The sequence below is a fragment of the Petromyzon marinus genome, assembly GCF_048934315.1.
Source record: "Petromyzon marinus isolate PM22_M1 ecotype Great Lakes invasive population chromosome 80 unlocalized genomic scaffold, UKy_Petmar_22M1.pri1.0 chr80_unloc.1, whole genome shotgun sequence".
NCBI lineage: Eukaryota > Metazoa > Chordata > Hyperoartia > Petromyzontiformes > Petromyzontidae > Petromyzon > Petromyzon marinus.
This window is the reverse complement of record NW_027422629.1, coordinates 192,213-218,362: the sequence shown is the minus strand read 5'-3', so window position 1 is coordinate 218,362 and position 26,150 is coordinate 192,213. Positions and strand designations below refer to the sequence as shown.

Below are 26,150 nucleotides of genomic sequence, written 5' to 3'. Positions count from 1 at the left end.
GTGATGATGGTAGTGATGGTGGTGATGGTGGTGGTGATGGTGACATTGATGATGGTGATGTTGGTGATGGTGATGGTGGTGTTGATGTTGGTGATGGTGATGGTGGTAGTGATGGTGGTGATGATGGTGATGGTGGTAGTGGTGGTGGGGGTGATGGTGGTAGTGCTGGTGATGATGGTGGTGATGGTGATGGTGGTGATGTTGGTGGTGGTGGTGTTGATGGTGGTGGTGGTGATGGTGGTGGTGATGGTGACATTGATGTTGGTGGTGATGATGGTGATGGTGGTGGTGGTGATGGTGTTGATGGTGATGTTGGTGGTGGTGATGGTAGTGATGTTGGTGATGGTGGTGTTGATGGTGGTGGTGATGGCATCACGTGCCCAGCACGGTGATGGTGATGTCGGCCGAGTCGACACCAGCAGGGTTATCAACAGCGATGGCGTATCGTCCTCCATCGCCTCGCTCGGCACCCTGAAGGGTCAGAGCTGACCCTCCCGTGTAGCTCCTCACCATCACACGGCCCTCACCACTCGCCATTACCTACATCACCAACATCACCACCACCAACATCACCAACATCATCAACATCACCACCACCAACATCACCAACATCATCAACATCATCGTCCTCCATCGCCTCGCTCGGCACCCTGCAGGGTCAGAGCTGACCCTCCCGTGTAGCTCCTCACCATCACACGGCCTTCACCGCTCGCCATCACCTAGCTCCTCACCATCACACGGCCTTCACCGCTCGCCATCACCTACATCACCAACATCACCATCACCAACATCACCAACATCACCACCATCACCATCATCACCAACATCACCACCACCAACATCACCAACATCATCAACATCATCTTCCTCCATCGCCTCGCTCGGCACCCTGCAGGGTCAGAGCTGACCCTCCCGTGTAGCTCCTCACCATCACACGGCCCTCACCACTCGCCATCACCAACATCACCAACATCACCACCATCAACATCATCACCAACATCACCAACATCACCACCATCACGACCATCACCAGCATCATCATCACCAACATCACCAACATCACCACCATCACCACCATCACCAACATCATCATCAACATCATCAACATCATCATCATCACTACCATCAACATCGCCAGGGTGAGGGAGGAATCTCCTGGATAGCTCCTCACCATCACGCGGCCTTCACCACTCGACATCACCTACATCACCAACATCACCATCAACATCATCAACAACATCAACGTCACCATCATCAACATCATCATCAACATCATCATCAACATCAACAACATCACCAACATCACCACCACCATCACCATCATCAACATCATCACTACCATCAACATCGCCTACATCGATGAAAGATGATGTTGTTGATGATGGTGATGGTGGTGATGTTGATGATGATGTTGATGATGTTGTTGATGTTGATGATGTTGATGATGTTGATGATAATGATGATGTTGATGATGATGATGATATTGATGATGATGTTGATGATGATGATATTGATGTTGATGATGTTGATGTTGATGATGATGTTGTTGATGTTGATGATGATGATATTGATGTTGATGATGTTGATGTTGATGATGATGATGATATTGATGTTGATGATGTTGATGTTGATGATAATGATGTTGTTGATGTTGATGATATTGATGTTGATGATGATGATATTGATGTTGATGATGTTGATGTTGATGATGATGTTGTTGATGTTGATGATATTGATGTTGATGATGTTGATGTTGATGATGATGATGATGTTGATGATGATGATGATGTTGTTGATGCTGATGATGATGATGATGTTGATGATGATATTGATGATGTTGATGTTGATGATGATGTTGTTGATGATGTTGTTGATGATGTTGATGATGATGTCACTCACCTCACCCTCCTTGTACCAGGTCACCGTGGGCTCCGGATCTCCAGTCACCGGCACGTCCAGCCTCAGCTTGTTGCCGGCGATCACAACGATCGCGTTGTCAAGCATCTTGTTCCGGCAGTCCAGGTGGATCTTGGGGGGCACTGGGGAGGGAGGCGGGCCACGGCGAGGTCACATAGGTCACGGGAGGTCACTGGTTACGCAGAGAGGTCACTGGTTACACAGAGAGGTCACTGGTCACGCAGAGAGGTCACTGGTCACGCAGAGAGGTCACAGGTTATGCAGAGAGGTCACTGGTCATGCAGAAAGGTCACTGGACAGGCAGAGAGGTCACTGGTTACGCAGAGAGGTCACTGGTTACACATAGAGGTCACAGGTTACACAGAGAGGTCACAGGTTACACAGAGAGGTCACGAGAGGTCACAGGTTATACAGAGAGGTCACTGGTCACGCAGAGAGGTCACTGGTCACGCAGAGAGGTCACTGGTCATGCAGAGAGGTCACTGGTTCCACAGAGAGGTCACAGGTTCCACAGATAGGTCACAGGTTACACAGAGAGGTCACGAGAGGTCACAGGTTATAAAGAGAGGTCACAGGTTACGTAGAGAGGTCACTGGTCACGCAGAGAGGTCACAGGTTACGCAGAGAGGTCACAAGTTACGCAGAGAGGTCATAGGTTACGCAGAGAGGTCGCTGGTTACAAAGAGAGGTCACAGGTTACACAGAGAGGTCACAAGTTACGCAGAGAGGTCACAGGTTACACAGAGAGGTCACTGGTTACAAAGAGAGGTCACTGGTTACATAGAGAGGTCACAGGTTACACAGAGAGGTCACAGGTTACACAGAGAGGTCACAGGTTACACAGAGAGGTCACGAGAGGTCACAGGTTATACAGAGAGGTCACTGGTCACGCAGAGAGGTCACTGGTCACGCAGAGAGGTCACAAGTTACGCAGAGAGGTCACTGGTCATGCAGAGAGGTCACTGGTTACACAGAGAGGTCACAGGTTCCACAGATAGGTCACAGGTTACACAGAGAGGTCACGAGAGGTCACAGGTTATACAGAGAGGTCACAGGTTATGTAGAGAGGTCACTGGTCACGCAGAGAGGTCACAGGTTACGCAGAGAGGTCACTGGTTACGCAGAGAGGTCACAGGTTACACGGAGAGGTCACAGGTTACACAAAGAGGTCACTGGTTATATATAGAGGTCACAGGTTACACAGAGAGGTCACAGGTTACACAGAGAGGTCACAGGTTACGCAGAGAGGTCACAGGTTATACAGAGGGGTCACAGGTTATACAGAGAGTTCACGAGAGTTCACAGGTTATACAGAGAGGTCACTGGTCATGCAGATAGGTCACTGGTCACGCAGATAGGTCACTGGTCACGCAGAGAGGTCACTGGTCACGCAGATAGGTCACAGGTTAAGCAGATAGGTCACAGGTTACGCAGAGAGGTCACTGGTCATGCAGAAAGGTCACTGGACAGGCAGAGAGGTCACTGGTCACGCAGAGAGGTCACAGGTTACACAGAGAGGTCACAGGTTACACAGAGGGTCACTGGTTACACAGAGAGGTCACAGGTTACGCAGAGAGGTCACAGGTTATGCAGAGAGGTCACTGGTTATATAGAGAGGTCACAGGTTATGCAGAGAGGTCACTGGTCACGCAGAGAGGTCACAGGTTACACAGAGAGGTCACAGGTTACACAGAGGGTCACTGGTTACACAGAGAGGTCACAGGTTACACGGAGAGGTCACAGGTTACGCAGAGAGGTCACAGGTTATGCAGAGAGGTCACAGGTCACACAGAGAGGTCACAGGTTACACAGAGAGGTCACTGGTTATATAAAGAGGTCACAGGTCACGCAGAGAGGTCACAGGTTATGCAGAGAGGTCACAGGTTACACAGAGAGGTCACAGGTTACACAGAGAGGTCACTGGTTATATAAAGAGGTCACAGGTCACGCAGAGAGGTCACAGGTTACGCAGAGAGGTCACTAGAGGTCACAGTGGTGAGTGAGTGGTGAGACAATGCTCACCTTGGCGTGGTACAAACTGCACCTTCACTTCTGCAAAACATCAACAACATCATCATCATTACCATCAACATCATCACCATCATCACCATCACCACCATCACCATCATCAACATCGCCATCATCATCATCATCATCAACATCACCATCAACATCACCGTGGTCCTCATCACCATCACCATAGATTCCCACTCAGGGTCTACATTGGTTCTGGGCTTCCCCTAGGTCGACTCAGCCTCAAACGAGGAGCTGTTGTGTGTTGAACATCGCCGTAGGGGAGACAAAGGCGGCCGTGGCAGCGTGATTCTGAGCACACTTGCCCCAAATGTCTGCCTGGGCTACCCGGGGGAGCTTTGTCTTTGTGTGCGAGTGTGGGTGAGTGGGGGGTGGGGGTCAGTGAGTGGGTGAGTGGGGGGTGGGGGTGAGTGGGTGAGTGGGTGGGTGAGTGGGTGAGTGAGTGAGTGGGTGGGTGAGTGGGTGAGTGAGTGGGTGAGTGGGTGGGTGAGTGGGTGGGTGGGTGAGTGGGTGAGTGGGTGAGTGAGTGGGTGATTGAGTGAGTGGGTGAGTGAGTGGGTGAGTGGGTGGGTGGGTGAGTGGGTGAGTGGGTGAGTGAGTGGGTGGATGGGTGAGTCGGTGGGTGAGTGGCTGGGTGGGTGGGTGAGTGGGTGGGTGGGTGAGTGGGTGGATGGGTGAGTGAGTGGGTGGGTGAGTGGGTGAGTGGGTGGGTGAGTAGGTGGGTGGGTGAGTGGGGTGAGTGAGTGGGTGGATGGGTGAGTGAGTGAGTGGGTGGGTGAGTCGGTGGGTGAGTGGCTGGGTGGGTGGGTGAGTGGGTGAGTGGGTGGATGGGTGAGTGAGTGGGTGGGTGAGTGGGTGAGTGAGTGGGTGGATGGGTGAGTGAGTTAGTGAATGGGTGGGTGAGTGGGTGGGTGAGTGGGTGAGTGGATGGGTGAGTGAGTGAGTTAATGAGTGGGTGGGTGAGTGGGTGGGTGAGTGGGTGAGTGGGTGGGTGGATGGGTGAGTCGGTGGGTGAGTGGCTGGGTGGGTGGGTGAGTGGGTGGGTGGGTGAGTGGGTGGATGGGTGAGTGAGTGGGTGGGTGAGTGGGTGGGTGAGTAGGTGGGTGGGTGAGTGGGGTGAGTGAGTGGGTGGATGGGTGAGTGAGTGAGTGGGTGGGTGAGTCGGTGGGTGAGTGGCTGGGTGGGTGGGTGAGTGGGTGAGTGGGTGGATGGGTGAGTGAGTGGGTGGGTGAGTGGGTGAGTGAGTGGGTGGATGGGTGAGTGAGTGAGTTAGTGAATGGGTGGGTGAGTGGGTGGGTGAGTGGGTGAGTGGATGGGTGAGTGAGTGAGTTAATGAGTGGGTGGGTGAGTGGGTGGGTGAGTGGGTGAGTGGGTGGGTGAGTGGGTGGGTGAGTGGGTGGGTGAGTGGGTGAGTGAGTGGGTGGATGGGTGAGTGAGTGAGTTAGTGAGTGGGTGGGTGGGTGAGTGAATAGGTGAGTGGGTGGTGAGTGAGTGAGTGAAGGGGTGGGTGAGTGGGTGAGTGAGTGAGTGAGTGGGTGAGAGGGTGAGTTAGTGAGTGGGTGGATGGGTTAGTGAGTGGGTGGATGGGTGAGTGAGTGAGTGAGTGGGTGAGTCAGTGAGTGGGTGGGTGGGTGGGTGAGTGGGTGAGTGGGTGAGTGGGTGGGTGAGTCGGTAAGTGGGTGAGTGGGTGGGTGAGTGGGTGGGTGGTGAGTAGGTGAGTGAGTGGTGAGTGAATAGGTGAGTGGGTGGTGAGTGAGTGAGTGGGTGGGTGGGTGAGTGGGTGGGTGAGTGAGTGGGTGAGTGAGTGAGTGGGTGAGTGAGTGAGTGGGTGAGTGAGTGGGTGAGTGGGTGGGTGGGTGGCTGAGTGATTGAGTGAGTGGGTGAGTGAGTGAGTGGGTGAGTCGGTAAGTGGGTGAGTGGGTGGGTGAGTGGGTGGGTGGTGAGTAGGTGAGTGAGTGGTGAGTGAAATGGTGAGTGGGTGGGTGAGTGAGTGAGTGAGTGGGTGAGTGAGTGGGTGGGTGGGTGCGTGAGTGAGTGAGTGGGTGGATGGGTGAGTGAGTAGGTGGGTGAGTGGGTGAGTGAGTGGGTGAGTGGTAGGTGAGTGAGCGGGTGAGTGGGAGGTGAGTGAGTGGGTGTGTGAGCGAGTGAGTGGGTGAGTGGATTGGTGAGTGGGTGGTGAGTGAATGAGTGGGTGAGTGGATTGGTGAGTGAGTGGGTGTGTGAGCGAGTGAGTGGGTGAGTGGATTGGTGAGTGGGTGGTGAGTGAGTGAGTGGGTGAGTGGATTGGTGAGTGGGTGGTGAGCGGGTGGTGAGCGTACCGATCATGCCCAGCATAGTCGATAGGTACAATGCGTGCCCGTCTGGTATGAAGCTGTAGTCAGCCTCATCGTCTGGCTGCATGTGGTCTATCACCAGCATGTGAACCCTGGGGGTGGGGGGAGGTGAGTGTACAGGTGAGTGTGCAGGTGAGTGTACAGGTGAGTGTACAGGTGAGAGTACAGGTGAGTGTACATGTGGTCTATCACCAGCATGTGAACCCTGGGGGTGGGGAGGTGAGTGTACAGGTGAGTGTACAGGTGAGAGTACAGGTGAGTGTACAGGTGAGTGTGCATGTGGTCGATCACCAGCATGTGAACCCTGGGGGTGGGGGGAGGTGAGTGTACAGGTGAGTGTACAGGTGAGAGTACAGGTGAGTGTACAGGTGAGTGTACAGGTGAGTGTACAGGTGAGTGTACATGTGGTCTATCACCAGCATGTGAACCCTGGGGGTGGGGGGAGGTGAGTGTACAGGTGAGTGTACAGGTGAGTGTACAGGTGAGAGTACAGGTGAGTGTACAGGTGAGTGTACAGGTGAGTGTACAGGTGAGAGTACAGGTGAGTGTGCATGTGGTCTATCACCAGCATGTGAACCCTGGGGGTGGGGGAGGTGAGTGTACAGGTGAGTGTGCAGGTGAGTGTACAGGTGAGTGTACAGGTGAGTGTACAGGTGAGTGTGCAGGTGAGTGTACAGGTGAGTGTACAGGTGAGTGTGCACGTGGTCTATCACCAGCATGTGAACCCTGGGGGTGGGGGGAGGGTGTACAGGTGAGAGTACAGGTGAGAGTACAGGTGAGTGTACAGGTGAGTGTACAGGTGAGTGTACATGTGGTCTATCACCAGCATGTGAACCCTGGGGAGGGGGGAGGTGAGTGTACAGGTGAGTGTACAGGTGAGTGTACAGGTGAGTGTACAGGTGAGTGTACAGGTGAGTGTGGACGTGAGTGTGCACGTGAGTGTACAGGTGAGTGTACAGGTGAGTGTACAGGTGAGAGTACAGGTGAGTGTACAGGTGAGTGTACAGGTGAGTGTACAGGTGAATGTACAGGAGATTGTGCAGGTGAGTGTACAGGTGAGTGTACAGGTGAGTGTACAGGTGAGTGTGCACGTGGTCTATCACCAGCATGTGAACCCTGGGGGTGGGGGGAGGTGAGTGTACAGGTGAGTGTACAGGTGAGTGTGCAGGTGAGAGTACAGGTGAGTGTACAGGTGAGTGTACAGGTGAGTGTGCATGTGGTCTATCACCAGCATGTGAACCCTGGGGAGGGGGGAGGTGAGTGTACAGGTGAGTGTACAGGTGAGAGTACAGGTGAGTGTACAGGTGAGTGTGCAGGTGAGTGTGCATGTGGTCTATCACCAGCATGTGAACCCTGGGGAGGGGGAGGTGAGTGTACAGGTGAGTGTACAGGTGAGTGTACAGGTGAGTGTACAGGTGAGTGTACAGGTGAGGGTACAGGTGAGAGTACAGGTGAGTGTACAGGTGAGTGTGCAGGTGAGTGTACAGGTGAGTGTACAGGTGAGTGTGCACGTGGTCTATCACCAGCATGTGAACCCTGGAGGTGGGGGAGGTGAGTGTACAGGTGAGTGTGCAGGTGAGTGTACAGGTGAGTGTACAGGTGAGTGTACAGGTGAGTGTGCAGGTGAGTGTACAGGTGAGTGTACAGGTGAGTGTGCACGTGGTCTATCACCAGCATGTGAACCCTGGGGGTGGGGGAGGTGAGTGTACAGGTGAGTGTGCAGGTGAGTGTACAGGTGAGTGTACAGGTGAGTGTACAGGTGAGTGTGCAGGTGAGTGTACAGGTGAGTGTACAGGTGAGTGTGCACGTGGTCTATCACCAGCATGTGAACCCTGGGGGTGGGGGGAGGGTGTACAGGTGAGAGTACAGGTGAGTGTACAGGTGAGAGTACAGGTGAGTGTACAGGTGAGTGTACAGGTGAGTGTACATGTGGTCTATCACCAGCATGTGAACCCTGGGGAGGGGGGAGGTGAGTGTACAGGTGAGTGTACAGGTGAGTGTACAGGTGAGTGTACAGGTGAGTGTACAGGTGAGTGTGGACGTGAGTGTGCACGTGAGTGTACAGGTGAGTGTACAGGTGAGTGTACAGGTGAGAGTACAGGTGAGTGTACAGGTGAGTGTACAGGTGAGTGTACAGGTGAGTGTACAGGTGAATGTACAGGAGATTGTGCAGGTGAGTGTACAGGTGAGTGTACAGGTGAGTGTACAGGTGAGTGTGCACGTGGTCTATCACCAGCATGTGAACCCTGGGGGTGGGGGGAGGTGAGTGTACAGGTGAGTGTACAGGTGAGTGTGCAGGTGAGTGTGCAGGTGAGTGTACAGGTGAGTGTACAGGTGGTCTATCACCAGCATGTGAACCCTGGGGGTGGGGGGAGGTGAGTGTACAGGTGAGTGTACAGGTGAGAGTACAGGTGAGTGTACAGGTGAGTGTGCAGGTGAGTGTACAGGTGAGTGTGCATGTGGTCTATCACCAGCATGTGAACCCTGGGGGTGGGGGAGGTGAGTGTACAGGTGAGTGTACAGGTGAGTGTACAGGTGAGTGTGCAGGTGAGTGTACAGGTGAGTGTGCACGTGGTCTATCACCAGCATGTGAACCCTGGGGAGGGGGGAGGTGAGTGTACAGGTGAGTGTACAGGTGAGTGTACAGGTGAGTGTGCATGTGGTCTATCACCAGCATGTGAACCCTGGGGGTGGGGGGAGGTGAGTGTACAGGTGAGTGTACAGGTGAGTGTACAGGTGAGTGTACAGGTGAGTGTACAGGTGAGTGTACAAGTGAGTGAGTGTGCAGGTGAGGGTACAGGTGAGTGTACACGTGAGTGTACAGGTGAGTGTACAGGTGAGTGTACAGGTGAGTGTACAAGTGAGTGAGTGTGCAGGTGAGGGTACAGGTGAGTGTGCACGTGAGTGTACAGGTGAGTGTACACGTGAGAGTACAGGTGAGTGTACAGGTGATAGTACAGGTGAGTGAGTGTGCAGGTGAGGGTACAGGTGAGAGTACAGGTGAGAGTACAGGTGAGAGTACAGGTGAGTGTACAGGTGAATGTACAGGTGAGTGTGCATGTGAGTGTGCAGGTGAGTGTACAGGTGAGTGTACAGGTGAGTGTGTAAGTGAGTGTACACGTGAGTGTACAGGTGAGTGTACAGGTGAGTGTGTAAGTGAGTGTACACGTGAGGGTACAGGTGAGTGTACAGGTGAGTGTACAGGTGAGTGTGCAGGTGATTGTACAGGTGAGTGTACACGTGAGTGTACAGGTGAGTGTACAGGTGAGTGTACAGGTGAGTGTGCAGGTGAGTGTGCACGTGAGTGTACAGGTGAGAGTGCACGTGAGTGTATAGGTGAGTGTACAGGTGAGTGTACAGGTGAGTGTGCACGTGAGTGTACAGGCGAGTGTACAGGTGAGTGTGCAGGTGAGTGTACAGGTGAGTGTACAGGTGAGTGTACAGGTGAGAGTGCACGTGAGTGTATAGGTGAGTGTACAGGTGAGTGTACAGGTGAGTATGCAAGTGAGTGTACAGGTGAGTGTACAGGTGAGTATGCACGTGAGTGTACAGGTGAGTGTACAGGTGAGTGTACAGCTGAGTGTGCAGGTGAGTGTACAGGTGAGTGTGCACGTGAGTGTACAGGTGAGAGTGCACGTGAGTGTATAGGTGAGTGTACAGGTGAGTGTACAGGTGAGTGTGCAGGTGAGTGTACAGGTGAGTGTGCAGGTGAGTGTGCACGTGAGTGTACGGGTGAGTGTACAGGTGAATGTACAGGTGAGTGTATAGGTGAGTGTGCACGTGAGTGTACAGGTGAGTGCACAGGTGAGTGTACAGGTGAGTGTGCAGGTGAGTGTACAGGTGAGTGTGCAGGTGAATGTACAGGTGAGTGTGCAGGTGAGTGTACAGGTGAGTGTGCAGGTGAGTGTACAGGTGAGTGTGCACGTGAGTGTACAGGTGAGTGTGCACGTGAGTGTACAGGTGAGTGTACAGGCGAGTGTGCACGTGAGTGTACGGGTGAGTGTACAGGTGAGTGTACAGGTGAGTGTGCAGGTGAGTGTGCAGGTGAGTGTACAGGCGAGTGTGCAGGTGAGTGTACAGGTGAGTGTGCAGGTGAGTGTACACGTGAGTGTACGGGTGAGTGTACAGGTGAGTGTACAGGTGAATGTACAGGTGAGTGATCCGGTGACCGATCCGGTGACCAAATCGGTGACCAAACCGGTGACCGATCTGGTGACCAAATCGGTGACCGATCTGGTCACCGATCCGGTGACCGATCCGGCGAGAGATCTGGTCACCAATCCGGTGACCAAACCGGTGACCGATCTGGTCACCGATCCGGTGACCGATCCGGTGACCGATCCGGTGACCGATCCGGTGACCAAACCGGTCACCGATCTGGTCACCGATCCGGTGACCGATCCGGTGACCGATCCGGCGAGCCATCCGTGCCTCACCGTCCCTCGTGGCTCACGTGGACTCGCTGGCTCGGCTCCACCGGCTCGCCGTTCTTGATCCACGTGCCGCCCACCGTCTCGTCGGCCACCATGCAGCGGAACACGGCCTGGTCAGAGGCCTTCACCGCCACGTCCGCTACCGCCTCCGACACGTGCTCCTCTACATCATCGCCGCCACCGTCAACAACAACATCACTACCATCAACATCATCACTAACATCAACAACATCACTAACAACAACAACAACATCACTAACATCAACATCATCATCACTAACATCAACATCATCACTAACATCAACATCACTAACATCAACATCATCATCACTACCATCATCACCACCGTCAACAACATCATCATCGCCACCGTCAACAACAACATCACTAACATCAACAACAACATCACTAACAACAACAACAACATCACTAACATCAACATCATCATCACTAACATCAACATCATCACTAACATCAACATCATCATCACTAACATCAACATCATCATCACTACCATCATCACCACCGTCAACAACATCATCATCGCCACCGTCAACAACAACATCACTAACATCAACAACAACATCACTAACAACAACAACAACATCACTAACATCAACATCATCATCACTAACATCAACATCATCATCACTAACATCATCAACATCATCACCACCGTCAACAACATCATCACTACCATCAACATCATCACTAACATCAACATCATCACTAACATCATCACCACCGTCAACAACAACATCAACAACATCAACATCACTAACATCAACATCATCACTAACATCAACATCATCATCACTACCATCATCATCGCCGTCAACAACATCACTAACATCAACAACATCATCACTAACATCAACATCATCATCACTAACATCAACATCATCATCACTACCGTCAACAACATCATCACTACCATCACCATCATCATCACTAACATCAACATCATCATCACTAACATCATCAACATCATCACCACCGTCAACAACATCATCACTACCATCAACATCATCACTAACATCAACATCATCACTAACATCAACATCATCACTAACATCATCATCGTCACTAACATCATCATCATCACTAACAACAACAACATCATCACTAACATCAACATCATCACTAACATCATCGCCACCGTCAACAACAACATCATCATCGCCGTCAACAACATCATCACTAACATCAACATCATCATCACTAACATCATCATCATCACTAACATCAACATCATCATCACTAACATCAACATCATCACTAACATCAACATCATCATCACTAACATCAACATCATCACTACCATCATCGCCACCAACAACATCATCACTACCATCGTCAACAACATCATCACTACCATCGTCAACAACATCATCACTACCATCGTCAACAACATCATCACTACCATCGTCAACAACATCATCACTACCATCGTCAACAACATCATCACTACCATCGTCAACAACATCATCACTACCATCGTCAACAACATCATCACTACCATCGTCAACAACATCATCACTACCATCGTCAACAACATCATCACTACCATCGTCAACAACATCATCACTACCATCGTCAACAACATCATCACTACCATCGTCAACAACATCATCACTACCATCGTCAACAACATCATCACTACCATCGTCAACAACATCATCACTACCATCGTCAACAACATCATCACTACCATCGTCAACAACATCATCACTACCATCGTCAACAACATCATCACTACCATCGTCAACAACATCATCACTACCATCGTCAACAACATCATCGCCACCGTCAACAACATCATCACTACCATCGTCAACAACATCATCACTACCATCGTCAACAACATCATCACTACCACCGTCAACAACATCATCACTACCATCGTCAACAACATCATCACTACCATCGTCAACAACATCATCACTACCACCGTCAACAACATCATCACTACCATCGTCAACAACATCATCACTACCATCGTCAACAACATCATCACTACCATCGTCAACAACATCATCACTACCATCGTCAACAACATCATCACTACCATCGTCAACAACATCATCACTACCATCGTCAACAACATCATCACTACCAACAACATCATCGCCGCCACCGTCAACAACATGACCGTCGCCGTCACCATCATCATCACCATCATCATCGCCACCGTCAACAACATCATCATCACCACCATCAACATCATCACCACCATCACCACCATCATCGCTACCACCACCGTGTCCCCGTGTCTCCCCGTGTGTCCCCATGTCTCTGTGTGTTCCCGTGTCTCCGTGTCTTCCCGTGTCTCTCCGTGTCTCCGTGTCTCCCCGTGTGTCTCCGTGTGTCTCTGTGTGTCCCCGTGTGTCCCCGTGTCTCCGTGTCTCCCCGTGTCTCTCCGTGTGTCTCCCCATGTCTCCGTGTCTCCCCGCGTGTCTCCGTGTGTCTCCGTGTCTCTCCGTGTCTCCCCGTGTCTCTCCGTGTGTCTCCCCATGTCTCCGTGTCTCCCCGTGTGTCCCCGTGTGTCTCCGTGTCTCCTCGTGTCTCTCCGTACCTCCCCGTGTGTCTCCGTGTCTCCCCGTGTCTCACCCTCGACGATGAGGAGACACGCCGTCTCCCCGCCCGTTGTCCGAGCCGTGTATCTCCCCGTGTCTCCCCGTGTGTCTCCGTGTGTCTCCGTGTGTCCCCGTGTGTCCCCGTGTCTCCATGTCTCCCCGTGTGTCTCCATGTCTCCCCGTGTGTCTCCATGTCTCCCCGTGTGTCTCCATGTCTCCCCGTGTGTCTCCATGTCTCCCCGTGTGTCCCCGTGTGTCTCCGTGTCTCCCCGTGTGTCTCCGTATCTCTCCGTGTGTCTCCGTGTCTCACCCTCGACGATGAGGAGACACGCCGTCTCTCCGCCCGTTGTCCGAGCCGTGTATCTCCCCGTGTCTCCCTCCTCGGCGTCCGCGATGACCAACGCGACATGTCTCCCGTCCCTCCGCTCGGAGAGACGGGGACACTTGGACAGACACACCTCCTGTCCGTCCTTCAACCTTCGTCCACGCGGGGTGGAGACACGCGGGGTGAGACACGCGGGGTGAGACACGCGGGGTGGAGACACGCGGGGAGACACACGGGGTGAGACACGCGGGGTGAGACACGCGGGGTGAGACACGCGGGGTGAGACACGTGGGGTGAGACACGCGGGGAGACACGTGGGGTGAGACGGAGGGAGACACGCGGGGTGAGACATGGGGTGAGACAGAGGGAGACACGTGTGGAGACACGCTGGGAGACACGCGGGGTGAGACACGCGGGGTGAGACACGCGGGGTGAGACAAAGGGAGATGCGGGGTGAGACATGGGGTGAGACGGAGGGAGATGTGGGGAGACACGCGAGGAGACACGTGGGATGAGACGGAGGGAGACACGCGGGGTGAGACACGCGGGGAGAGACACGCGGGGTGAGACACGCGGGGTGAGAGACGCGGGGTGAGACACGTGGTGAGACGGAGGGAGATGTGAGGAGACACGCGGGGAGACACGTGGGGTGAGACACGGAGGGAGACACGCGGGGTGAGACGGAGGGAGATGTGGGGAGACACGCGGGGTGAGACATGCAGGGAGACACGCGGGGAGACACGCGGGGTGAGACACGCGGGGTGAGACACGCGGGGTGAGACACGCGGGGTGAGACACGCGGGGTGAGACAAAGGGAGACACGTGGTGTGGAGACAGAGGGAGACACGTGGTGTGGAGACACGCTGGGAGGCTGTGTGTTTACGAGACAGTCTCTACGCTTACAGCTTGGTCGCCATGGTTACCCGTCACCGCTTAGCCTTGCCCCACCCCCATCTCCCCGGTTGCCACGGTGACCCCGTACGTACCCCGTGGGTACCCCCACCCCCCCACCGCGGTCGCCATGGTTACCACTGGACGCTGGCCCCTGACTCCGAGAGCTCACACTCCAGCTCCACCTCCTGTCCGGGCAGCACGCTCTGGTCGTCCAGTGGGGACACCACCCTCACTGGGGGCTCTGCAGGGGTCACGGGGGGTCACAGGGGTCACAGGGGTCACGGGGGTCACGGGGGGTCAGGGGGTCACGGGGGTCACAGGGGTCACGGGGGGCACGGGGGTCACGCTCTGGTCGTCCAGTGGGGACACCACCCTCACTGGGGGCTCTGCAGGGGTCACAGGGGGTCACAGGGGTCACGGGGGTCACAGGGGTCACGGGGGTCATGGGGGTCACGGGGGGTCACGCTCTGGTCGTCCAGTGGGGACACCACCCTCACTGGGGCTCTGCAGGGGTCACAGGGGGTCACAGGGGTCACGGGGGTCATGGGGGTCACGCTCTGGTCGTCCAGTGGGGACACCACCCTCACTGGGGGCTCTGCAGGGGTCACGGGGGGTCACAGGGGTCACCGGGGTCACGGGGGTCACGGGGGGTCACAGGGGTCACGGGGGGTCACGGGGGTCACGAAGGGTCACAGGGGTCACGGAGGGTCACGCTCTGGTCATCCAGTGGGGACACCACCCTCACTGGGGGCTCTGCAGGGGTCACGGGGGGTCACAGGGGTCACGGGGGTCACGGGGGGTCACAGGGGTCACGGGGGTCACGGGGGTCACGGGGGGTCACAGGAGTCACGGGGGGTCACGCTCTGGTCGTCCAGTGGGGACACCACCCTCACTGGGGGTTCTGCAGGGGTCATGGGGGGTCACGGGGGACACAGAGGTCACGGGGGGTCACGGGGGGGTCACGCTCTGGTCATGCAGTGGGGACACCACCCTCACTGGGGGCTCTGCAGGGGTCACGGGGGGTCACAGGGGTCACGGGGGTCACGGGGGGTCACAGGGGTCACGGGGGGCCACGCTCTGGTCATCCAGTGGGGACACCACCCTCACTGGGGGCTCTGCAGGGGTCACGGGGGGGTCACAGGGGTCACGGGGGGGTCACGCTCTGGTCATCCAGTGGGGACACCACCCTCACTGGGGGCTCTGCAGGGGTAACGGGGGGTCACAGGGGTCACGGGGGTCACGGGGGTCACAGGGGTCGCAGGGGTCACGGGGCTCACAGGGGTCGACGGGGGTCACGGGGGGTCACAGGGGTCACGGGGGTCACAAGGGTCACGGGGGTAATCGGGGTCACGGGGGGTCATCGGGGGCACGGGGGTCACGGGGGTCACGAGGGTCAACGGGGGTCACGGGGGGTCACGCTCTGGTCATGCTGTTCATGGTACTGATGACACTGATGATGGAGATGATGATGCTGATATTGATGCTGATACTGATGATGATACTGACGATGACGATACTGACGATGACGATACTGACGATACTGATGATGATGATGATACTGATGATCGTGATACTGACGATGATGCTGATACTGATGAAACCGATGAAGATGATACTGATGAAGATGATGATACTGATGATGATGATACTGATGATGATGATACTGATGATCGTGATACTGACGATGATGCTGATACTGATGATACTGATGAAGATGATGATGATACTGATGATGATGATGATGACGATGATACTGATGAAGATGATGATCCTGATGATGATGATGATGATCGTGATACTGACGATGATGCTGATACTGATGATACTGATGAAGATGATGATGATACTGATGAAGATGACGATGATACTGATGAAGATGACGATGATACTGATGAAGATGACGATGATACTGATGAAATTGATGATCCTGATGAAGATGATGATGATACTGATGAAGATGATGATCCTAATGATGATGATCCTGATGATGATGATGATACTGATGAAGATGATGACGATGATCCTGATGATGATGATGATGACCATACTGACGCTGTTGTTTACCTTGAACGAAGAGCTCCAAGGAGCAGATCTCATCGCCGATGCGGCACGAGTACTCCGCATCGTCGTCCAAAGACAGCTTGTTAATCACGAGGACGCGCTTGTCCCCCAGAGCCTCCATCATCACTCTGGCGAGGAGGTGCGGCGGAGAGGGCGAAGAGGGTGACGAGGTGCCCGGGGGGAAAGAGGTCAAACAGTTCGGATGTAGTCTTGACGAAGGAGGCAGAGACAGGGAACGCCGCCAACTAACACACGGAGAGGCAACGGCTTCTTCCACCCGATAACCCAGACTAGCAGGGGTCAGCAATCCGTGGCTCGCGATCCAGATGTGGCTCTTTTGATGACTGCATCTGGCTCGCAAGTAGACCTTAGCTGACATTTCTTAACACGATGAGATCAATTTTGATTTGGAGCTATCGTGACTGCAGTAATTCATGTTCTTAGCTCTTTCGGTAAAAGTCACGTTGAAGGGGAAACGATGAAATAATATATAAAACATTATTGTTTTATTTTATTGGTTTATATGTATTTTATTATTTTATTGTTTTATTTTATTGGTTTATATGTATTTTATTATTTTATTGTTTTATTTTATTGTTTTATATGTATTTTATTATTTTATTTTATTGTTTTATATGTATTTTATTATTTTATTGTTTTATTTTATTGTTTTATATGTATTTTATTATTTTATTGTTTTATTTTATTGTTTTATATGTATTTTATTATTTTATTGTTTTATTTTATTGTTTTATATGTATTTTATTATTTTATTGTTTTATTTTATTGTTTTATATGTATTTTATTATTTTATTGTTTTATTTTATTGTTTTATATGTATTTTATTGTTTTATTTTATTGTTTTATATGTATTTTATTATTTTATTTTATTGTTTTATATATATTTTATTATTTTATTGTTTCCCTTCAACGTGACTTTTGCCGAAAGAGCTAAGAATACATATGATGAGATAAGTCTTATAGGGCAAGCCTTGTCGCGTTAAGAAATGTCAGCTCAGATGTATTCACGGGCCAGATGCAGTCACCGAAAGAGCCACATCTGGCTCGCGAGCCACAGGATGCTGACCCCTGGCCCTAGAGGATGCCACGTCCTCACACTCAGTGTGATCCCCTTAAACGTGGTATGCTCCGCTTAACGGGTACCGCCAACTGGGCACGTCCGGACCTGGCACTGACAAGGGCCGGAGGATCGGAGGTCACCAGGCGGCAACTATCTCGATGTCTTGAGTCTCGAGGTGAGTGCGGACCGAATCACGCTGGGAGAGCTAAAGCCCTTGATAGTCTTCCTCTCTCACAAGCGTCCTGTCTCTCTCTCTCTCTCTCTTGAGAGAGAGAGAGAGAGACAGGGGGGGTCTGGGTCCAACCGGTGCCCCCCCCCCTAGCCCCCTCCCTCAGTGGCCTCTGGCCCCGTCACCGCTGGTCAACGGGTATTGTAGTCGAGACTCGTACAACACTGCTACGCAGGTAAAGTATTATACATGCTGCGCGTAACAATGCCGCTACATAGACACCAGATGACAACGTGGAGAGAGAGACAGAGAGACACGTGGAGCTAGAGTCTAGACACCAGAGGACAACGTGGAGAGAGAGAGAGACACGTGGAGCTAGAGTCTAGACACCAGATGACAACGTGGAGACAGAGAGACACGTGGAGCTAGAGTCTAGACACTAGATGACATTGTGGAGACAGAGAGACACGTGGAGCTAGAGTCTAGACACTAGATGACAACGTGGAGACAGAGAGACACGTGGAGCTAGAGTCTAGACACCAGATGACAATGTGGAGACAGAGAGACACGTGGAGCTAGAGTCTAGACACTAGATGACATTGTGGAGACAGAGAGACACGTGGAGCTAGAGTCTAGACACTAGATGACATTGTGGAGACAGAGAGACACGTGGAGCTAGAGTCTAGACACTAGATGACAACGTGGAGACAGAGAGACACGTGGAGCTAGAGTCTAGACACCAGATGACATTGTGGAGACAGAGAGACACGTGGAGCTAGAGTCTAGACACCAGATGACAACGTGGAGACAGAGAGACATGTGGAGCTAGAGTCTAGACACCAGATGACAACGTGGAGACAGACAGAGAGACACGTGGAGCTAGAGTCTAGACACCAGATGACAATGTGGAGACAGAGAGACACGTGGAGCAAGAGTCTAGACACCAGAAGACAACGTGGAGACAGAGAGACACGTGGAGCTAGAGTCTAGACACCAGATGACATTGTGGAGACAGAGAGACACGTGGAGCTAGAGTCTAGACACCAGATGACAACGTGGAGACAGAGAGACAGAGAGACACGTGGAGCTAGAGTCTAGACACCAGATGACATTGTGGAGACAGAGAGACAGAGAGACACGTGGAGCTAGAGTCTAGACACCAGATGACAACGTGGAGACAGAGAGACAAGTGGAGCTAGAGTCTAGACACCAGATGACAATGTGGAGACAGAGACAGAGAGACACGTGGAGCTAGAGTCTAGACACCAGATGACAACGTGGAGACAGAGAGACAGAGAGACACGTGGAGCTAGAGTCTAGACACCAGATGACAACGTGGAGACAGACAGAGAGACACGTGGAGCTAGAGTCTAGACACCAGATGACAACGTAGAGACAAACAGAGAGACACGTGGAGCTAGAGTCTAGACACCAGATGACAACGTAGAGACAAACAGAGAGACACGTGGAGATAGAGTCTAGACACCAGATGACAACGTGGAGACAGAGAGACACGTGGAGCTAGAGTGTAGACACCAGATGACAACGTGGAGACAGAGAGACAGAGAGACACGAGGAGCTAGAGTCTAGGCACTAGACGACAACGTGGAGACAGAGAGACACGTGGGGCTAGAGTCTAGACACCAGATGACAACGTGGAGACAGAGAGACAAGTGGAGCTAGAGTGTAGACACCAGATGACAACGTGGAGACAGACAGAGAGACACGTGGAGCTAGAGTCTAGACACCAGATGACAACGTGGAGACAGAGAGACACGTGGAGCTAGAGTGTAGACACCAGATGACAACGTGGAGACAGAGAGACAGAGAGACACGAGGAGCTAGAGTCTAGGCACCAGACGACAACGTGGAGACAGAGAGACACGTGGGGCTAGAGTCTAGACACCAGATGACAACGTGGAGACAGAGAGACAAGTGGAGCTAGAGTGTAGACACCAGATGACAACGTGGAGATAGACAGAGAGACACGTGGAGCTAGAGTCTAGACACCAGATGACAACGTGGAGACAGAGAGACACGTGGAGCTAGAGTCTAGACACCAGATGACATTGTGGAGACAGAGAGACAGAGAGACACGTGGAGCTAGAGTCTAGACACCAGATGACATTGTGGAGACAGAGAGACAGAGAGACACGTGGAGCTAGAGTCTAGACACCAGACGACAACGTGGAGACAGAGAGACACGTGGTGCTAGAGTCTAGACACCAGATGACGACGTGGAGACAGAGAGACAGAGAGACACGTGGGGCTAGAGTCTAGACACCAGATGACAACGTGGAGACAGAGAGACAAGTGGAGCTAGAGTGTAGACACCAGATGACAACGTGGAGATAGAGAGACAGGTGGAGCTAGAGTCTAGACACCAGATGACAACGTGGAGACAGACAGAGAGACACGTGGAGCTAGAGTCTAGACACCAGGTGACAACGTGGAGACAGAGAGACACGTGGAGCTAGAGTCTAGACACCAGATGACAACGTGGAGACAGAGAGACAGAGAGACACGTGGAGCTAGAGTCTAGACACCAGATGACAAGGTGGAGACAGAGAGACACGTGGAGCTAGAGTCTAGACACCAGATGACAACGTGGAGACAGAGAGACAAGTGGAGCTAGAGTCTAGACACCAGATGACAACGTGGAGACAGAGAGACAGAGAGACAAGTGGAGCTAGAGTCTAGACACCAGATGACAATGTGGAGACAGAGAGACACGTGGAGCTAGAGTCTAGACACCAGATGACAACGTAGAGACAAACAGAGAGACACGTGGAGCTAGAGTCTAGACACCAGATGACAACGTGGAGACAGACAGAGAGACACGTGGAGCTAGAGTCTAGACACCAGATGACAACGTGGAGACAGAGAGACACGTGGAGCTAGAGTCTAGACACCAGATGACAACGTGGAGACAGACAGAGAGAGACACGTGGTGCTAGAGTCTAGACACCAGATGACAACGTGGACACAGAGAGACACGTGGAGCTAGAGTCTAGACACCAGATGACAACGTGGAGACAGAGAGACACGTGGAGCTAGAGTCCAGACACCAGATGACAATGTGGAGACAGAGAGACAAGTGGAGCTAGAGTGTAGACACCAGATGACAACGTGGAGACAGAGAGACACGTGGAGCTAGAGTCTAGACACCAGATGACAACGTGGAGACAGAGAGACAGAGAGACACGTGGAGCTAGAGTCTAGACACCAGATGACAACGTGGAGACAGAGAGACACGTGGAGCTAGAGTCTAGACACCAGATGACAACGTGGAGACAGACAGAGACACGTGGAGCTAGAGTCTAGACACCAGATGACAATGTGGAGACAGAGAGACAGAGAGACACGTGGAGCTAGAGTCTAGACACCAGATGACAACGTGGAGACAGAGAGACACGTGGAGCTAGAGTCTAGACACCAGATGACAATGTGGAGACAGAGAGACACGTGGAGCTAGAGTCCAGACACCAGATGACAACGTGGAGACAGAGAGACACGTGGAGCTAGAGTCTAGACACCAGATGACAATGTGGAGACAGAGAGACACGTGGAGCTAGAGTCTAGACACCAGATGACAACGTGGAGACAGAGAGACACGTGGAGCTAGAGTCTAGACACCAGGTGACAACGTGGAGACAGAGAGACACGTGGAGCTAGAGTCTAGACACCAGATGACAACGTGGAGACAGAGAGACACGTGGAGCTAGAGTCTAGACACCAGATGACAACGTGGAGACAGAGAGACACGTGGAGCTAGAGTCCAGACACCAGATGACAACGTGGAGACAGAGAGACACGTGGAGCTAGAGTCTAGACACCAGATGACAACGTGGAGACAGAGAGACACGTGGAGCTAGAGTCTAGACACCAGATGACAACGTGGAGACAGAGAGACACGTGGAGCTAGAGTCTAGACACCAGATGACAACGTGGAGACAGAGAGACACGTGGAGCTAGAGTCCAGACACCAGATGACAACGTGGAGACAGAGAGACACGTGGAGCTAGAGTCTAGACACCAGATGACAACGTGGAGACAGAGAGACAGAGAGACACGTGGAGCTAGAATCTAGACACCAGATGACAACGTGGAGACAGAGAGACACGTGGAGCTAGAGTCTAGACACCAGATGACAACGTGGAGACAGAGAGACACGTGGAGCTAGAGTCCAGACACCAGATGACAACGTGGAGACAGAGAGACACGTGGAGCTAGAGTCTAGACACCAGATGACAACGTGGAGACAGAGAGACACGTGGAGCTAGAGTCTAGACACCAGATGACAACGTGGAGACAGAGAGACACGTGGAGCTAGAGTCTAGACACCAGATGACAACGTGGAGACAGAGAGACACGTGGAGCTAGAGTCTAGACACCAGATGACAACGTGGAGACAGACAGAGAGAGACACGTGGTGCTAGAGTCTAGACACCAGATGACAACGTGGACACAGAGAGACACGTGGAGCTAGAGTCTAGACACCAGATGACAACGTGGAGACAGAGAGACACGTGGAGCTAGAGTCCAGACACCAGATGACAATGTGGAGACAGAGAGACAAGTGGAGCTAGAGTGTAGACACCAGATGACAACGTGGAGACAGAGAGACACGTGGAGCTAGAGTCTAGACACCAGATGACAACGTGGAGACAGAGAGACAGAGAGACACGTGGAGCTAGAGTCTAGACACCAGATGACAACGTGGAGACAGAGAGACACGTGGAGCTAGAGTCTAGACACCAGATGACAACGTGGAGACAGACAGAGACACGTGGAGCTAGAGTCTAGACACCAGATGACAATGTGGAGACAGAGAGACAGAGAGACACGTGGAGCTAGAGTCTAGACACCAGATGACAACGTGGAGACAGAGAGACACGTGGAGCTAGAGTCTAGACACCAGATGACAATGTGGAGACAGAGAGACACGTGGAGCTAGAGTCCAGACACCAGATGACAACGTGGAGACAGAGAGACACGTGGAGCTAGAGTCTAGACACCAGATGACAATGTGGAGACAGAGAGACACGTGGAGCTAGAGTCTAGACACCAGATGACAACGTGGAGACAGAGAGACACGTGGAGCTAGAGTCTAGACACCAGGTGACAACGTGGAGACAGAGAGACACGTGGAGCTAGAGTCTAGACACCAGATGACAACGTGGAGACAGAGAGACACGTGGAGCTAGAGTCTAGACACCAGATGACAACGTGGAGACAGAGAGACACGTGGAGCTAGAGTCCAGACACCAGATGACAACGTGGAGACAGAGAGACACGTGGAGCTAGAGTCTAGACACCAGATGACAACGTGGAGACAGAGAGACACGTGGAGCTAGAGTCTAGACACCAGATGACAACGTGGAGACAGAGAGACACGTGGAGCTAGAGTCTAGACACCAGATGACAACGTGGAGACAGAGAGACACGTGGAGCTAGAGTCCAGACACCAGATGACAACGTGGAGACAGAGAGACACGTGGAGCTAGAGTCTAGACACCAGATGACAACGTGGAGACAGAGAGACAGAGAGACACGTGGAGCTAGAATCTAGACACCAGATGACAACGTGGAGACAGAGAGACACGTGGAGCTAGAGTCTAGACACCAGATGACAACGTGGAGACAGAGAGACACGTGGAGCTAGAGTCCAGACACCAGATGACAACGTGGAGACAGAGAGACACGTGGAGCTAGAGTCTAGACACCAGATGACAACGTGGAGACAGAGAGACACGTGGAGCTAGAGTCTAGACACCAGATGACAACGTGGAGACAGAGAGACAGAGAGTCAAGTGGAGCTAGAATCTAGACACCAGATGACAACGTGGAGACAGAGAGACACGTGGAGCTAGAGTCTAGACACCAGATGACAACGTGGAGACAGAGAGACACGTGGAGCTAGAGTCCAGACACCAGATGACAACGTGGAGACAGAGAGACACGTGGAGCTAGAGTCTAGACACCAGATGACAACGTGGAGACAGAGAGACACGTGGAGCTAGAGTCTAGACACCAGATGACAACGTGGAGACAGAGAGACAGAGAGACACGTGGTACTAGAGTCTAGACACCAGATGACAACGTGGAGACAGAGAGACAGAGAGTCAAGTGGAGCTAGAGTCTAGACACCAGATGACAACGTGGAGACACGCCCCGTGGGGTTGACACACGCTAGTGGACGAGGCCTCACCTGCCGCTAGGCCTCAGCTCCTTGCCCTTCTTGAGCCACGTGACCTCGGTGTTGCGGTCGCGGACCTGCAGAACGAGGCGGACACGCTCGCCCCTCATGGCCTGCAGCGTCGGCGGCAGCCGGGACAGGAAGGCTGCGGCAGGGCGGGCGAGAGGGACGGAGCGGGACGAGGAGATGAGGAGAGGCTCGCAGGGGACACGGACTCACACAGAGGACATGGACTAGAGGACACGGACTCAAACAGAGGACATGGACTCACTCACACACAGGACATGGACTCAAACAGAGCAGAGGACACGGACTCACGCAGAGGACACGGACTCACGCAGAGGAAACGGACTCACACAGAGGACATGGACTCAAACAGAGAACACGGACTAGAGGACACGGACTCACGCAGGGGACACGGACTCACGGAGAGGACACGGACTCACTCACACAGAGGACACGGACTCACACAGAGGACACGGACTCACACAGAGGACACGGACTCACACAGAGGACACGGACTCACTCACGCAGAGGACACGGACTTACGCAGAGGACACGGACTCACACAGAGGACACGGACTCACGCAGAGGACACGGACTCACGCAGAGGACACGGACTCAAACAGAGGACACGGACTCATGCAGAGGACACGGACTCACGCAGGGGACACGGACTCACACAGAGGACACGGACTCACGCAGGGGACACGGACTCACACAGAGGACACGGATTCACGCAGAGGACACGGACTCACGCAGAGGACACGGACTCACACAGAGGACACGGACTCACGCAGAGGACACGGACTCACACAGAGGACACGGACTCACACAGAGGACACGGACTCACACACAGAGGACACGGACTCACGGAGAGGACACGGACTCACACAGAGGACACGGACTCACACAGAGGACACGGACTAGAGGACACGGACTCACACAGAGAACACGGACTCACACAGAGGACACGGACTAGAGGACACGGACTCACGCAGGGGACACGGACTCACACAGAGGTGCACACACAGAGACAGAGAGAGCGAGTGTCTCCATCTGTGTGGTCTCCATGTCTCCCCTTCATCTCCCCGCTGTGTCCCCGCTGTCTCCCCTTCGTCTCCCCTCTGTCTCCCCACCTCGTCTCCCTGCCTTGTCTCCCCTTCGTCTCCCCGCTGTCTCCCCGCCATCTCCCCTTCGTCTCCCCTCTGTCTCCCTGCCGTCTCCCTGCTGTCTCCCCGCCTTGTCTCCCCGCCATCTCCCTGCCGTCTCCCCGCTGTCTCCCCGCCTTGTCTCCCCACTGTCTCCCCTCCGTCTCCCCTCCGTCTCCCCTCCGTCTCCCCTCCGTCTCCCCTCTGTCTCCCCGCTGTCTCCCCTCTGTCTCCCCGCTTTGTCTCCCCGCTGTCTCCCCTCCGTCTCCCCTCCGTCTCCCGTCCGTCTCCCCGCTGTCTCCCCACTGTCTCCCCACCGTCTCCCCTTCGTCTCCCCTCCGTCTCCCCTCCTTGTCTCCCCGCCTTGTCTCCCCGCTGTCTCCCCACCGTCTCCCCTCTGTCTCCCCTCCGTCTCCCCGCCCTGTCTCCCCGCCTCTGTCCCCCCCACCGGAGGCCTTGGGCGGAGCTGCGCGCTTCTTCATGGCGTTGAGGCGAGTCAGCATCCCGCGCAGGTCGGTGATGCCGTGCTGCAGGGCAATCTTCTCGTAGTCACAGGGCTTGGCGCTCTTCAGGATCTCCCACACGTCCACCTCGGGCTCGGCGGGCAGAGACGCCCGCGAGTCTCTGACACCACCACCGACGACGACGAAGACGACGAAGACGACGACGACGAAACAGCAGCAAAAACAACAACAACCAAAACAATCATCACAAGCACCATCAACACCATGATAATCATCACAACCACCACCAACAACAACAACCACGACAATCATCACAAACACCATAACAACAACCACGACAATCATCACAAACACCATCAACACCATGATAATCATCACAACCACCACCAACAACAACAACCACGACAATCATCACAAACACCATAACAACAACCACGACAATCATTACAAACACCATCAATACCATGATAATCATCACAACCACCACCACCTACAACAACAACAACCAAGACA

General features: G+C 53.3%; 1 protein-coding gene across 8 annotated transcripts in view; it reads right to left on the bottom strand.

Annotated features, from left to right (window-relative positions):
• Window positions 1–26,150, bottom strand: part of LOC116958713 (myosin-binding protein C, cardiac-type-like) — a 141,048-nt gene that overhangs the window by 72,563 nt on the left and 42,335 nt on the right. For all 8 annotated transcript variants that reach the window (XM_032981443.2, XM_032981440.2, XM_076058857.1 and 5 more), the window contains 10 exons: window positions 25,622–25,797; window positions 24,035–24,167; window positions 16,577–16,701; window positions 14,648–14,753; window positions 13,604–13,770; window positions 10,721–10,880; window positions 6,270–6,376; window positions 3,940–3,969; window positions 1,900–2,039; window positions 381–540 (listed from right to left, as the gene is read on the bottom strand). In XM_032981443.2, the coding sequence (XP_032837334.1) occupies window positions 381–540; window positions 1,900–2,039; window positions 3,940–3,969; window positions 6,270–6,376; window positions 10,721–10,880; window positions 13,604–13,770; window positions 14,648–14,753; window positions 16,577–16,701; window positions 24,035–24,167; window positions 25,622–25,797 (1,304 nt within the window). The remainder of the gene's footprint in view (window positions 1–380; window positions 541–1,899; window positions 2,040–3,939; window positions 3,970–6,269; window positions 6,377–10,720; window positions 10,881–13,603; window positions 13,771–14,647; window positions 14,754–16,576; window positions 16,702–24,034; window positions 24,168–25,621; window positions 25,798–26,150) is intronic.